At 38.6% G+C, this 15,892-nt stretch overlaps 5 protein-coding genes across 5 annotated transcripts in view; 2 read left to right on the plus strand and 3 right to left on the minus strand.

Moving 5' to 3' along the window:
• Positions 1 to 1,551, minus strand: part of LOC100635733 (farnesyl pyrophosphate synthase-like) — a 2,188-nt gene extending 637 nt beyond the window's left edge. Inside the window, exons 1-8 of the mRNA XM_019995747.1 lie at positions 1,392 to 1,551; positions 1,313 to 1,337; positions 1,152 to 1,267; positions 544 to 624; positions 372 to 494; positions 235 to 326; positions 116 to 188; positions 25 to 66 (exon numbers count right to left, since the gene is read on the minus strand). Of these exons, the coding sequence (XP_019851306.1) occupies positions 25 to 66; positions 116 to 188; positions 235 to 326; positions 372 to 494; positions 544 to 624; positions 1,152 to 1,267; positions 1,313 to 1,337; positions 1,392 to 1,535 (696 nt within the window). The 5' untranslated portion in view covers positions 1,536 to 1,551. The remainder of the gene's footprint in view (positions 1 to 24; positions 67 to 115; positions 189 to 234; positions 327 to 371; positions 495 to 543; positions 625 to 1,151; positions 1,268 to 1,312; positions 1,338 to 1,391) is intronic.
• Positions 1,552 to 1,598: 47 nt separating this feature from the next.
• LOC100635859 (quinone oxidoreductase-like) lies at positions 1,599 to 3,002 on the plus strand. Its single transcript, XM_003386131.3, has 2 exons — positions 1,599 to 1,708; positions 1,945 to 3,002. Exons 1-2 carry the CDS (start codon positions 1,700 to 1,702, stop codon positions 2,929 to 2,931), a joined length of 996 nt encoding a protein of 331 aa, XP_003386179.3. The 5' UTR covers positions 1,599 to 1,699; the 3' UTR covers positions 2,932 to 3,002.
• A 634-nt stretch (positions 3,003 to 3,636) lies between these two features.
• Positions 3,637 to 5,591, plus strand: LOC100635986 (dimethylaniline monooxygenase [N-oxide-forming] 5-like). Its single transcript, XM_003386132.3, has one exon. The coding sequence runs from the start codon at positions 3,805 to 3,807 to the stop codon at positions 5,518 to 5,520; it is 1,716 nt and encodes a 571-aa protein (XP_003386180.1). The 5' UTR covers positions 3,637 to 3,804; the 3' UTR covers positions 5,521 to 5,591.
• LOC109581545 (uncharacterized) lies at positions 5,585 to 10,614 on the minus strand. The gene is made up of 2 exons (XM_019995748.1): positions 10,113 to 10,614; positions 5,585 to 10,030 (listed from the first exon to the last, which is right to left on the minus strand). The coding sequence occupies exon 2, from the start codon at positions 9,483 to 9,485 to the stop codon at positions 5,730 to 5,732; it is 3,756 nt and encodes a 1,251-aa protein (XP_019851307.1). The 5' UTR covers positions 9,486 to 10,030; positions 10,113 to 10,614; the 3' UTR covers positions 5,585 to 5,729.
• LOC105312546 (C2 domain-containing protein 3-like) lies at positions 9,769 to 15,888 on the minus strand. Its single transcript, XM_019995736.1, has 15 exons — positions 15,837 to 15,888; positions 15,619 to 15,793; positions 15,413 to 15,513; positions 15,247 to 15,364; positions 14,664 to 15,119; positions 14,115 to 14,607; positions 13,940 to 14,050; positions 13,805 to 13,891; positions 13,050 to 13,160; positions 12,497 to 12,792; positions 12,228 to 12,457; positions 11,975 to 12,108; positions 11,637 to 11,932; positions 10,113 to 11,591; positions 9,769 to 10,030 (listed from the first exon to the last, which is right to left on the minus strand). The coding sequence occupies exons 1-15, from the start codon at positions 15,865 to 15,867 to the stop codon at positions 9,769 to 9,771; spliced, it is 4,380 nt and encodes a 1,459-aa protein (XP_019851295.1). The 5' UTR covers positions 15,868 to 15,888.
• Between the last annotated feature and the right edge of the window lie 4 nt (positions 15,889 to 15,892).

Below are 15,892 nucleotides of genomic sequence, written 5' to 3' on the forward strand. Positions count from 1 at the left end.
GAATTCGCCCATTACAAGTAGTATGTTCTTAGCAGCTGTGTGTGATCGCTCATCAGATATGCCCGCCTTTTTCATTAAATTCAAAAATAAAATAATATGAATTATTCATACTGACCATGTGCATGGCTAATGCCACTGGTAGATAGAAAGAATAAAAGGCAGTCTTGTACTTCACAATAGCGTTATATCTAAGATTATGTTATTTTTCACACCAATCATTAATTTTAAACTAACCTTTCTATTGTGAAGCTATTGAGATCAACACTGTCCCCAGCAGGAGATGTAATCAAGTCAAGGCACTGGCCCATTTCTGTTTGATAGGTAATCTAAATAATATTTAGAATATATTGTGGCAGTTATGAAAAGTAAACCTCATGAAATAGCTCCATTATGTTGATGTAGTATGGCTCTGATTTGAAGTGGTTCTTTAGAATGAGATAGAGTGTCCCTTCAATAAGGAATGAATCATTAATGGCTACCAGTCCGATGCCAGTCTGTGAAGTAGAAGACATTATAATTAGAAATGAACATAGAAGGACACACCTTTTTGTACCAACATGGCTGACCTCTTCTTGTCAGTGACTGGTCCATGATGTCATCAGCTACCAGAAAGAATGCTTGAAGCTAAAAGAAGAAATGAGGCAATAAATTTATCTTTGGAGCAACTTTTAAAATTTGTAAAAAAATCCAATTTTGATCGGAATCAGCTCAAACTTTCTACACAACATAAGAACATGCATATGTAACAGATAAAATGGAGAATTTTCAAAACTTCATTTTTGGCAAAATTTGGCCAAAATCCCTGTACTATAGTACAGGGACTTTGGCTCGATTTTTGAGTAACTTTAAAAATTCATAAAAAATCTAAACTTGATCAGAATAAGCTCAAACTTTCTACATGACATAAGAACATGTATAGGTACCAGAAAAAATTATAAAAATGGAGAATTCTCATTTTTTTCATTTTTGGCAAAATTTGGCCAATGTCCCTGTACTATATATAGTACAGGGACTTTGATCTGATTTTGGAGCAACTTTTAAAAATTCATAAAAAATCTAATCTTGATCAAAATCAGCCCAAACTTTCTACACAACACAAGAACATGTATACGTATCAAATAATAAAATGACACACCCATTCAATGACACACCCATTCAATGCACCACCCAAGTGCTATTGCTTTGTTTTCTAGTTCGGGCGTCATTAGTTCCAGTCCAAGTAAATGACAGAGAGAACCAATCACCATTAGACCACGATTGAGCTTCCCTAATAATAATAATTATTATTATTATCAATTTTAATGGCACATACCATGAGGTACATTGTATTGTAATACCTATTATAAAAGAGATATATGTACATAGGAATAATAATAATTATTATTAAATACTTCTTTCAGATGCTTTAGAGCATCCAAAATTTGATGGCTGTCCTGTCCTTCCTTTGTGAGCTCCTCTACAAGCAGTGGAAATAAATCCAAAAAATTTTGGCGATACTTTTCAGCGAAATGTCCACTGGCCTGTGTTGAAGCCATTTGTTTTGCAGGGTGAGTGGGCGTGGTCAATAGACAATAGTACTAGTGGGCTGATCTCTGCAGGTCATACAGTGCAGTGGGCAGATCTTGTTGTCATTCTTTCTCTAGCCAAGGCCTCGCGCGATTCCTGATTTCAAGGGCGTAAAATACTTCTTCAAGCTCACATGATCAGGGTAAGGAAGATACACGATGCTATTTTGCAGAAATCTTGCCACCACACCACTACTTGTCACGTGAAAACTGATCTATTACATATAGTCTGTCACGTGACTAGACTATCTGTTTGTGGTAAGATTGTTGACTGTAGATCATGAGGCATTTCACATTAGCATTGATTCTGCATTGTTTGATCACATGCAAATCACATGACACATGCACCATTACCACTACCTCTTCTTTCCTCTCACAGACTCACATCATGAAAGCAATACGTGTACATCGTTACGGAGGACCTGAAGTACTTACTCTTGAATCTGACGTTCCGATACCATCTCCAGGACCTGAAGAGGTTCTAGTCAAAGTGAAGGCCGTAGGAGTTAATCCGGTTGAGACTTACGTACGCTCTGGGAGGTATTCTCGTTTAACACCTTTACCTTACACTCCAGGGACTGATGGTGCTGGTCTAGTGGAAGAAGTAGGGTCTTCGGTGAGTGGGGTGAAGAAAGGAGACAGGGTCTATGTATCAAAAACCCTCACTGGTTCTTATGCTGAGTATACCCTAGTACCAAGGAACGGGGTTCATCCTTTGCCTGAGGATGTTACCTTTACTCAAGGAGCTGGTTTAGCTATTCCTTACATAACTGCGTACAGGGCTCTCATTTTAAAAATGAACATTCGTCCAGGGGAGTACGTCCTAATTCATGGGGCCAGTGGTGGGGTGGGTATAGCTGCTGTTCAAATTGCTAAAGCATATGGAAGTATTGTCATTGGTACAGCTGGTACAGAAGAAGGAAAGGGTTTGGTTAAAAGTGCCGGAGCTGATTATGTTTTTAATCACCGTGATCCTGATTATGTTGAGAAAATGAGTGACATTGTGTCTCCTAATGGTGGATTCAATGCCATCCTTGAGAATAACGCCCACATTAATCTTGATAAAGATCTCAAAATCCTGACGGAAGGGGGAAGAGTTGGGATTGTAGGAAACAGGGCAAACATTGAGATTAATCCTCGCGACACGATGGTCAAAGAATCCAGCATAATTGGAGTAGCTTCTTTCCATTCTACTCCTTCAGAGCTTAAGGAGACTCATGCTGCACTACAGGCCGGTATGAGGAATGGCTGGTTAAGACCGGTTGTTGGTAAAACCTTCTCTCTGTCTAATGCTGCTGGGGCCCATGATGATATTATTAATGGAAAAGGAGCTTTAGGGAAGACCGTACTAACTATTGATGACTGAATCCCCTAATTTAATTTATTGATTTCATTGAAATTAACTATAATTTGATTACATAGATGAAATATAACATATATAACATGCCAATATGGGTCAATACACCCTCCACCTCGGATTCTTTGAAATAATATCACCCTTGGGCCTTTGGCCCTCGGGTGATATCAATTCAAAGTATCCTCGGTCTCAAGATATCGACTCCCATATCGTCATGTTATATATATAACATACATATATATATATCATAATTATGACATCATCCTTTGATGTGGTGGGTTCTATATTTTGTATATAGACCTGCCATCAGTGTCATGCAGAAATGCTGTCATCATTATGCAATATATCATATACAGTATACTAGAATGGTCTATAGGGCCTTTGGTTTGTGTCCTTGGATGTCCCTTGGGCCTACGGCCCTCGGGCTATATCAAATCCTCAAACACAAACCTCAGGTCCTATATTTTGTATATATGACCTACTAGTATACTATATAATACACATATTATATATATATTAATCAATAATTTTGAAAAAAACGGCGCCCCATAGCTATAAAGAGGCTAGACCAGTTCTTGCCTTCCTGCAGGTCAATCTCTTTCATTTGTATCATTTTGTTTTGTTTCTCTCTTCTACTGTCTTTGTCCTGTAAAACTTTATTAAATTAAAAAAAGTAGATGAATAGCTGAACACTAAACATTGTGGTCTTATTGTCAGTTGTCACGTGGTTTTTTTAAATTTTTTTAATGACCGCGAAAACGGTAATTGCAGTAGAGTAATTTTACTGTCTACAGTCTGAGCCCTGGAGGCTATAGGGCAAGATTGACATAGATCTAATTACTGTAATTAGCATTCTTTCTGTTGTCAGTGTGGCAGTTAATCATGAAGGGAAAGGTTCACGACGTTACTGTCATTGGGGCAGGATGGTCTGGGGTAACAGCAACAAAGTATATGCTCGAGGAAGGTCTTTCTGTCGTTACTTTGGAAAGAAGAGACCATCTGGGGGGATTGTGGTATTATTCAGATGACCCATCAGAGAAGAGTGTCATGAAAAGGACCAGGGCTACTTCCTCGGCTACGGTCAGTGAAATGTCTGACTATCCCATGCCCGAGAGTATGACTGAATTTCCTCATCACAAGCAAATGCTGCAATATCTTCGCTCTTATGCGAGTCATTTCGGAGTCCTCCCCTGTATAGTGTTCAATACCACGGTGACCGGTGTATCAAAAGAAGGAGACCTGTGGCAGGTTACAACAGTCAACAGTGATGTTTATACAAGTAAATTTCTTGTTGTGTGCACTGGTCAAACGATACCGCTAACAGGTCCAAAGGAAACAATATTTAAAAATTTCTCTGGCCCCGTACATCACGCCAAAGAGATAAGGGACCTGATGCCTGAATATAAGAACGAGCGGCTCTTAATATTCGGAGGTGGGGAGACAGCTGCTGACATATGCAGTGAATGGTACGATCATGTCAGCGTCATTTACTGGAGTTCGCCTCGAGGGCAACATTTCTTTCGTGGTTACGGTCGAGTTCTTCCCTTTTTGAAACCGATAGCCCTTGACAAAGCCTCATCCTGGATTGTTGACAACATTTCTCCGTATCACAAGAGCAAACCAGGTTTCAACTGGATCTGTAAGTGGACGACAAACGGATCATTGCTAGCTTATCAGGGCCATGGCATACCAGAGTGGAAAAACAACACTCCCTTAATGCATCAGTTTGTAAATAAGAATGGGCACGTCCTTGATTTGGTTGATTACATCAAAGTAGTGCCAAAAGGAGCCATTACTGAGTGCAGGGGGAAGACAGTAATGTTTGCTGATGGCTCAAGCTCAGAGTTTGACGTTGTCATACTGAGCACTGGCTATACGGAGTCTTTTCCTTTTTTACCAGAGGACAAGCGACCTCGTGATTTTCTTAAACTTCATAAGCAGATCATCAACAATGATGATCCGACCTTGGCCTTTGTTGGATTTATTCGTCCAGTTCTTTTCTCTGTGTTTGGTGTCGTGGAAATGCAGTCAAGATGGCTCTCAAAGATGTTCAGTGGAAGTGTCCAGATGAAGAGCAGGGCCGATCGAATTAAGGAAACAAATTCTGATGCACGCTTTTGGAAGGAATACTTCAAGACAACCGTTCAGCCAAGAGATAAAACTGTTGAGTTTTTCCTTTACGTTAATGGTCTTGCGAAACAGATTGGCGTCTATCCAAATCGTTCAAAGCTTTTTAAAAGAAGCATCTATGGATGGTATGTCTCTCTAGCAGCCCCTCTTAACTCATCCATCTTTAGACTCAACGATGAGGAGCATGCCACCAGGGCACTTGTGAATCTTGATAAGCACAGAAAAGGAACTCTGGCTTTATTCTATTTCTCATTCTTTTTCCTTCGTATTCTCCACTTCACTGAGATTCTGAGTGTCCTTGAGAGCATCAAGTATAGAATCCAAACGTCAAAAGTTGGAAAGTTTTGTTATAAAGTCGTTGGCCAAACAAGAATAGTAAGGCTCATCGATTGGATCTGGTGCATTCCAAAAAGAATATTCTTTGACAATAGGTCAAAGTTACCTGCAGTTCTACCAATTGACATGTGAGACTATTTTAAAGTCATTTTTGCCCTTTTATTCATTGATCATTCCAATATAGTGTAGAGTTCAGACTTTAATTATAATCATCATAATTATTTGGTTTTTTTTTCAATACTTAATGCAATGCCAAAATATTACACACATTAATATCAACATTAGTCTACATAAGGCTTCTTACTAATAAACATCAAAGTCATGACTATTATCATTCATGCTTAATTGAGCCACTCCTCATCAGGCAAATCTGCCAAAAGTCTCCTGGCTTCATCAGTTTCGTCATCATCTTTCTCTTGACGACATTTGACATGTTTCTTGGTGGAGTAGTTCAACAGTATCCATGATGCAAACCTGCTTTTCTTTAATAACTGTACAAGACATGTACCCATTAATGCTAAAAATAGCACATTGTTAATAAATCCAATGCAATACAAGTAATAATTAGCACTGCTTCGTGCAAAAGATATTCCCAGCACAATCTGAAGAGTTGACAAAAGGAGACAAATAGTATCCATTCCATTGAGGACTTTACTCCTGAATGGCCTAAAGAGGGACTGAGAGACACAGAATAAAAGAATAGGAATGAACTGGAGAAACAGCATTGAAATGAGGCTGTATCCTCTCAGGAGACTCCACATCATGTACACATAAGAGACTAGTATTACTCTTAGGCCAAACCAATAGCCTTTCCCGTGTTTGTAAGGACCTTGAAATGCTTCAATATACTGCCTCATGTACTTATTTATTAGACTCACTCTCAGTAGCCATTGACCAAAAGTAACAAACACTATGAAGGGAAAGATGTAGAGTAGTAGAGCTAGGAGAGAGAAAGTAAAGAGGAGGATGTGTCCATTGTTAGAGAGATAGAGCACACTGCCATCACCATACCACACTATAACTGTGCCACTGCTGGAGGAAGTGTGGACTGGTATGTAAGCAATGATATCAATGATGGTCATTAGTATCTTTGAGAATGACAAGTACATTAGTGATGCAAGTACCTGTACCGAATGCATTGCAGTTTTATTGGAGACGCGAGTTGAAAAATGACTAAATATTATGAATCCAATGATCAGAATCCATAAATATATGGGATAAGCAAACAAGAGCCCAGTCTTGATGAGAGGAGTCATGCCATCATAAAAACAGAGAGGGAAGCCCAAACTAAGGTTCACCACTGATACACAGACTCTAACTACATACAAGAACCAGCCCTGCCTTTCCTCCTGGAGGTCAAAGGTTGATGCTGCAGTTATATTCATTGCAATGATAATGCCAGCTAGTGGCCCTTCAGATATTGTTAAAGGAAGATACAACATGATGGCTACCAGTACTATTCCTGAGAGTGCATATCCAAAAAGACTCAACAGCCAAATACTTGAACACTCCAAGCACTGACTAGTGCCAAATACTACAGAGAGACCAATGCGACACTGACTGCACAACACTCCTTCTTTAGTATCAGTGCATAATGATGAAGGATCAGTCATATTAAGGTAGGAGAGCCCCCTCTGACAGTTGGTAGGAGGACAAACAAAAGAGAGACCTAGTGAGTTTGATGCATTACCCATCCACTGGCCATCAGTGACTAATGATATTGAAGTATTGCTGATATTACAGTGTATGTTTGGTATTAGGCCAGTGAGCAATGGATCACATATACATTCACCTTGATTTAACACAAAGCCAAGAGGACAAGGGTGTACGAATAGATAAGCAGACCATGACGGGGAACTGAATGGTATAGCAACAGAAAAAAGAGAATGTCTTAAAGTGTTTGATCTGCTATAAACATTATAACTAACATAAGTGCAGTCCTGGCCAGATAATGGAGAAAGTGTCTGATGATGCAGCAGGTATAGGTCATTCTGTATTGGACTCTTCTTAGTCAGTTTGTCATTATTGATGGAAGCAACGGCAGCAGAATAGACAATACTACCTGATGAATCAACAGCACACAATGGAACTGATATCATCATTCCAGGATACGAGTGAATGATGCTTGATACCTCATTATACGAACAGGATATCTTTAAACTAGTGGCATCATTGCTATAACTGCATGAGCATATCTTAAAGGGCCCGGAGGAAATTTCTTGAAGACCTTTGAAAGGATTTCTTGCTTTGAAAGTTGTGATACTTGACCAATTGAAACGTGATGGATTAGTTAGTGAAGGGAATATTTGAGAACAGTTATAAAGTGGTACTATGTACATTGAAACTCCAGCTAGTCCTGCTTTGTTATCCATGAAATGTAAATTAATATTCAATTCAGTGTCATTAGTGTATTGATGGATAGGCTTCACCTGAAGAGCACACCTCTGGTGGGTAACAGGGGCTGGTATATTGTGAGCATAAACGGCACCACCATAAAGAAGAGCAGCATTCCTAATGAAGGATGCATTGAGAGGTTCTTGTAGTACAAGGTAAGAAGACTGAAGGTAAACTGCAGGTCCATTCACACCTTTGTTCCTCTCAAATGATACAGCCCCAGTCAGGTATACCTCACTGTTGTAAGCAGCTATCACTGGTGCATTGTTCTCCCAGAATCTTCCACCAGATATAGTTACATTGTTCCAGTTAATAAACGTGAAGCAGGGTACGTTTGAATATATGCCATAGATATTGTTACCTTTTGCACATTCACGAGCTAGAATTTTTGAAAAAACCAGTGAAACACTTGCACTGGTTGAATCCTTGAGTTTATGACTGATGAAGGCATACGTTGCTGATCCTGATACTGAAGCATAGCTCCATCGGAACCGTACTCTCTCTAGTATAATCAATAACTTTGAAGGGCCACAAGCTTCAAAAATATTTAAAAACAAGTTACTACTATATTTTGTATGTGAGCGTTTAATCACTGCATCATATGATCCAGTTCCTCTTACAAATGAATCCTTTATTAGCAATGGAGTCTTATACAAGCTAGTTTCAGTAACAGGACACTGGCCACACAGGAAAGAGTAAACAGCAATTCCGTTGCCACCTTCTTGAAGAGAGTCAGGCATATGGATCAAGTTAAAGGCATCTATGGAAAAAAATGATACTCTGGAATTAAACATACCATTGTAATAGAGAATGAGTGAAGATCCAGCAATGCTGCCTGCACATACATCAAGAATAGTATCAGTAGAAGTGAAGGAAGCACCAAATGTTTGATTGAATATGATAGTGATGCCACCAGATCCTAGCAATGGTAGCCTACAGAACTGATGGTGTGGTATGAGGTTGAGTGGAGGGATGTTGTGAATGATGTTAGCATTCATTCTAACAGCTGAATTGGTGAAACTGACCTCTGATGGTGTAGCTAATTCAAAGGTTGTATTCGTATCTTTAAACAAACACATCAGGCCAGAGCCAGAGCATATATTAGTGCCAGAATGACATGAACTACGTGAAATAAAGATTCCATACATAATTGACATTCCACGTATACCATTTGATGTACCTAGTGGGTTCATTAGTAAAACTGCATATCCAATGTAGTAGTGTATAATAATGTTCACCAGATTCATGTCCTTACAGTGATTGAAGGCTAGTGTGGCTTTCTGCTCGTAAAAGAAGTATGGATGAGTTTCATTCATTTGTTCGATTGCTTCAAGAGTGAGAATAGCACCACATCCTTTGAACTTAATATTGTGTAGTTCTATACCAGTGACATTAACAAATCCAAAACCCACAGTTGAGATATCCCTGATAGTGGACAAACAAGTTATGAGAGAAGTCTGACCAGTTCGTAAACTTTGTATCTTCAATTTCTGAACATCTCTCAGAATGCAGAAACCTGCAGTGTTCTTTAGTTCATATGTTCCTTTGGTGAGATACAGTGTTGTATTATCCTGTACTGGTGAGTCACTGCTACACAGGTAATGCCAGAGCTCCTCATTACTGCTAATGTAGTGATCAGTAGCAGCAGAAGATAGTGCAATGTTGGCTACTAACAAGACACTGAGTGCAAAGCAAAACTTCATAATCCTGCAGTAAACATACCAGAAATGACACAGAGAGTGCTAGTATTACTGCTTTATATACTGCTACCTGCTCAGTGATTATATGTATGCAGTTCATCACTGACTGTTGTGCAAACTCTTTTTGATGATTGTGTTTATTTAACATTTTGAAAGTTTGTAGAACTGCAGGTGTTTCCCTTTCATTAGACACATAAAACGATCATAAAACGTAGAATAAACAACTGCATTATGTGTATATATTCATATTCTTGATATTAATATGTATCTATGTCTTATTAAAAATCTAATGGTCCTGATTATAGAAAGCACGCTGGAGTCTGTCCCTCTCTGGAGTTGTCACAAGTGGATAATTACAATATTTCATTCCTTTTGATCTCTCATCTTGTCCGGCATTTTCTGTCAATAGTTCAATTCTCTCCTCCTCTTCTTCTTCTTTGAGTTTTTTTGGAGAGCCACGAGAGAGAGCAAGCAATCTGAGATACCTCAGCTTATCTGTCAGTTCTTGCTCAGGTTTGTAATAGACAGGTAACTTGTCTCTGTCAATCCTATCAAAAATTAGTCGTTAATTCAGCAAAAAAAATCACCAAAAATTTATACCATTTATTTAATACAACAGCATAGCATTACCTCCTATGATGACAATGGTCTTGAAGCTCATCATTTAAAGATTCATCAGATTCAGAGAGACTATCATTTTCACTGCATTGCCCCAAGGCAAGCTCTTCCTTTACTGTTGTACTGTCAGTTGTATCAAGTGTAGGACTGATACTGTGAAGTATCTGTTCATCTCTTCCATCATCTGTACTTAAGGAATGATTATCATCATCATTGGGTGGCTTCTTTAAGAGTGTTTGAAGGATTCTTTGAACTTCATTTCTTTCTTCAAGATCAGATGATAAAAGTGTCTGATTCAATTCATCATCTTCCCTAACTCTCACTCGTGGAGAGTTGACTAAAGTTGATACATCTTCATCATGATTGAGTTCATTCTTCAAAGGAGAAAGAGAAGAAGACGTATTAATGCTAGCATTTAAATTAACTCCATCTTTATCCTGAAGCATCTCATCTAATATTGACTCATTTAGTACAATACCTTTAACTTCTTCTACTTCTCCCTCCTCCTCCTCCTCCTCCTCACTTTCCTTTACTCCTTCCTCTTCTCTCTGTTCCTCCTCCTCCTCCTCCTCATTCTCCCTTTCTCTTTCCTCCTCCTCTTCTTCCTCTTCAGGTATTTCCTCCTCTCCATTACTACTGATTGTTAATTCTTTATCAAAAGGCTCTTCTCCTTCTCCTTCTCCTTCTTCTTCAACAGTGTCATCATTAGTAACAGGAGATGGAGTTGGTGATGGTGTGACATGTGAGGCTGGTGAGCTATGTGAAGGAGGTGGTATACACACACGTAGAGGAGATGAGTGAAGGTTGATTGGTGATGGTGAGGTTTGTTGTACATCATGTAGAGTTGAGGAGTGCTGAAGGTTAGTTGGTGATAATGATGTTTGATGTATGTGTAGAGGTGATGAATAACTAGTAGGAGAGGGAGACCTTACTGGTCTAAGGAGAGGTGATGACTTATGAGGTCGAGTAGGAGACAGTGTAAGTGACTGGTGTTGAGGAGAAGGTGATTCTAAAGTAATGTTATGATGAGTAAGGACATCACTAGGAGTATGATCCAATGAAGGAGGATTACTAGGAGATGGGCTCAAGTGTGTTGTCTTTAAAGGAGATGTGTTCAAGTGAGTTGCATTGCTCTGTTCTTTTTGGTTCTCTTCATTCTTTTCTTTCTCATCATCTGTTAGTTCCAAATCACTAGAGCTGTCAGAATCCATAGAGGCAGCCTCAATACTGACAGGTACAGGCTCTCTCTCCTTTGGATTAGTTCTCTCATCCCCAAAGGTCCCCACTAAGAAACTGTCACTATTATCAGTAGTAAGTGACAGTTTACTTAAGATTCCTTCTTCATTATCATTAACTTTAGTTAAGCTATAGTTTGCTATAAAGTGATTTGTTGTTGATCCAGTAGTGGTAGCAGTAGGTTCTACTGAGGTAGGGTCTTCCAATCGCTTGAGTAATGATTCACGAATAGAATCAAGTTCTTCAACGTGCAACCTATAATTAGAATATATATGGTGGCAATTATTTCTATCGACAAACTTTAAATGTTTCCTCAAAAGTGAAAGGTTTTCTTTGATTTTATCTTCGTCTCGTTTGTCGTCAATCTGGGAGAGTATGGAAGAGAAATCAGTCACGTGGGACACAGGTATGGGTACATTGGACGTTGGCAGTGGTTGACTGGACGAAGGAAGTGGGACACAAGAACCAGACACAGGTAGAGGGACACTGGACGACACGTAAGACCAATGTGTGCTGCATATACTCCCTCCAACTCCGCCCAAAACTCCGCCCATTTCTTTAGGCATATTAATAAACTCTTTTGGAGTGATGGCTACCTAATAAAGCCATTAATAACTAGACCACACCCACTTAATTACCTTTAATTGTCCTCTAACGTCTCCGGAGAGATCAATAATGTTGTACCAGCCACAAAGTGTCTTTAGACCATAGAGCAATGGAGAAAGATCAACGTAAGCTCTTCCAATGAAAACATGAGAATAAGGATCAGCATCTGGATGAACATAGACAAGACCATGAAACTATTATTGTATAATAATTAATAATGTATTGATATTGTGATATGTATCAGGAAATGTAATGAAAATGGAGGATTCTCTTCATTGTGGTTACCTCTCATTAATCTCTGAGTATCATCTTCATTGCCTCTTTCCGGAAGACTCCAAACTTGAAACTCTAGCTCTCTACTGCCGTAGGAGGACTCAAGGAAAGACCGAGGGAGGCGTGTGAGGCAGGGGTACTCCCAACGAGGGTCCCTGGTATCACGAGAGGTGGGTGTGGTCACTTTAGAGACTGAGGGGTGAGGGTGACAAGTTACGTATGGTCTTGGAAGATACTCAAACCTAAAAAAAAGAAATTAATAAATAAAATCAAACTGTTACCTTGTGTCGCTGGATAAAAGAGGCGGTAAGTGATGCGCCTGTGATATTAATATTTCAAATTCTATTCCCCCTGATTCCTCCCCCTCCCCTTGGCCCCCTGTGTCCTTCAACATATCGGTGGTGTGATCAGATTTGATCGGAGACCTTTCTCTCTCCTTCTCTTTCTTCTTTGTCTTCTTCGACTTCTTCCCTTTGCTGCAGTCTCCATCTTTATAAACCGTCAGTAATGGCTGTAGCTCCTTTTGGTCCAATTGAGTAGAAGGAACCAGCTTCTTCCTAGACAAACCCAAAGTTACCTGTGGAAGAGAAAAATAATTTATAATGAAAGTGACAAACAAACGGATCCATTTTCTAAACTAGACCAGACTCCAAAGGATTGTTTGGTTGATTGTGACACAATTCAATTAATAACAATAATAATTAATCAATAACAACAATAATAAATTAATTAAAGAAACAAACAAGACCGTGATTAAGGTTTACAGCAATAACTCTTAAAAATAAATAAATTATAACAAAATAATTTTATAATTCATTACATAAAATGGCTTACAGGTAGTTGTGATGGTGTCCCAATGATCAATGATAATTGAATATAACCAGACACAGATCCAGTGAATGGACACAACACTGGACAATAGGAGTCAACAACAGTCAATGGAAACTATAAGAGAAGGAAAGAGTAACACCATGTACTGATGCATATACATGTTCTTATAACAAGCTTGAGCTGATTCCAATCAAAATTGAATTTTTTACAAATTTTTTAAGCTTCTCAAAAATCAGGCCAAAGTCCCTGTACTATAGTACAGGGACTTTGGTAAAATTTTGCCAAAAATAAAATTTTGAGAAATCTCATTTTTTATAATTTTATCTGATACATATACATGTTCTTATGTTGTGTAGAAAGTTTGAGACAATTCCGATCAAAATTGGATTTTTTATGAATTTTTAAAGTTGCTCCAAAATCGGGCCAAAGTCCCTGTACTATAGTACAGGGACTTTGGCAAAATTTCACCAAAAACGAAATTTTGAGATTTCTCCATTTTTATAATTTTTTCTGATACATATACATGTTCTTATGTTGTGTAGAAAGTTTGAGCTGATTCTGATCAAGCTTGGATTTTTTATGAATTTTTAAAGTTACTCAAAAATCAGGCTTAAGTCCTTGTACTATAGTACACAATCTTTGGTCAAAAAATGGCTCCAAGATAAAGAATATTAAAACAGAAGAAATTCCCTAAAATCCCCACACATTAGACAGTATACGACTAGATGTACGGGGCAGTCAGTGGTGAAGTCCCTTACCACACAGTCCAGTTCATTGTTCTGATTGTTTAAACTCTCCAAAGCATCACCGGCTATGTCCAGACTAACCTTTACCAACCCTAGCAACTAAACAATAATAAACATAAACAATAACATCATTATTATTATTATTACTTCGTCTTCCAATTCACCAGCTGGTAAGTCCATTCTCTGATGATGCCACACCTCTATTATAAAGTATTGTCCTTTAATGTGAGAATGGTCTCTCAGAACTAATGGGATCACCTACAGGAGTACCATTAATGAATTACTTATTATTATTATTAATTATTATTATTATTATTATTACTTGTTTTATATTAAATTGTGGTTTCCTAGTCCTCCAGCTCACTCCAGTGGTAAGAGGTACTTTCATGGAGTATAACCTACACACTAAATAAACGTTAGGTAGAGTATCAGGTTGGGACGAGAGGAAAAGGGACGTCCCCTCGTCTATCTCCAGTAACAAGTGGTACAACAGAGGGACGCCCTCTCCTCCACTTTTAGTGAGGTCATGTGACCTCTCCTCACGTGGCTGTGAAGTATCGTGATGATCGTCTTTTTTCGTCATTTTATGATACAAATTTTTAATTCCTTGATTTTGTGGGTTTGGTAACAGATCATGTGATATTGTTTCGTGGTCATGTGACTCGTATGGGTGTGGCTCCAGGAGTATAAGCTCCTCCTCTTTCTCTTGCTCTATTTCATCACGAGTTAGTTTGAGTAGTCCGACCTTTTGGTGTTCTTCAAAACTCATTATACTCCCGGGACTTATGGGTGGAGTCAAATCAATATCGTCAACACTAAAAATTAAGCAATTATTATTATTATTATTATTATTATTATTATTAATGCTCACGTTTTCTCATCCACATTCTGAATGTCTTCACCACTTTCATTTTCATTATTTTGATTATTTTCTTTATCAAGTTCCCTAATCATACTTTCTTGCAAAGCTTTAGCTCGTTCCAGTAACCTCTCAACCATTTGCTTACTCCGTTCCCCAAACACTGGTAATGCCTTATCAGTAGTGGGTGGGGCAATGGGAGGAGCCTGGGAAATCGTGCCCACTTTCTCCCACTTCTTTGAAGGACTGGGTTTCTCCAGTAATACTGTGTCTTTATTATCGTCATTAATTCGATGGGTGCGGGCAAATTTTGAAACGGGTTTCAAGTGTCTGATATTTTCTTTCTGTGTTGACATGGGCATGGTTTTCTTTGGTGATTTCGATGAGGGTTTCTCTCTTTCTTTTAGTTTGAAGGTGACCTTAAGACGACCCAAATGAACACTAGTTTCAGTCAATACAGAACACATCCTGAAGAGAAGAAACAGCAAATTATGAAAGAAATTACATTGCAAATATCTGACAGGTTACACATACACATGTACATGTATTTAATGAACATTGTACTTTAAATATTTAATACATAAAAGTCCATTACCTGATGGCTGGTCTGTCTACAGCGAGAGAGGAGAGGTGTGGTACAATACATTCTCCCATGACAAAGAAATCTTTCGCTGAGCGACCCAAACCAATTCTAAGAGAAAGATGACTCATATCTGAATCAAAAATAAAATAAATAAATAAATAAATAATTAAATGTTTACCTTCTAAATAGTTTTTGAAATGCTTCCAAGAGCAACATACAGGATATTCAATAGTGGGTGGGGCCCTGTCTTGAGTTTTCTTATCAAAAACTATCGGAATTCTACAGAAAACAAGTCATAACTTTTTGATTTTTAAAAAGAATCAGACAAGCCGTATCAATATAGGTACCAGTAATATATATAAACGCAGAGGATTAAGTCTTTACCTAACAATCCTCCCAGGTCCTTTGTCTCCCCACCATTTAACATGAACACTGACCAGAGGAGAGGGAGGGGGAGTGGTGCAGTCCCATAAAAGATAAGGAATTGATACAACGAGGACTCCTCGAGCAGTCCCAGGGACACCAGGAGGAAGAGTCACCCTCTTTCCACCACTGGCACCTAAAAACAGCCGTCATCATTGATAGGAGGGCTTGTTTCTTACCTTCTTCTCCAAGTCCATTGGCAGCCGCCATGTTTGTTGTTGGTTTGGCGGGAAAA

Source organism: Amphimedon queenslandica, unplaced genomic scaffold (assembly GCF_000090795.2).
Source record: "Amphimedon queenslandica unplaced genomic scaffold, v1.1 AMPQUscaffold_13434, whole genome shotgun sequence".
NCBI classification, from domain to species: Eukaryota; Metazoa; Porifera; class Demospongiae; order Haplosclerida; family Niphatidae; genus Amphimedon; species Amphimedon queenslandica.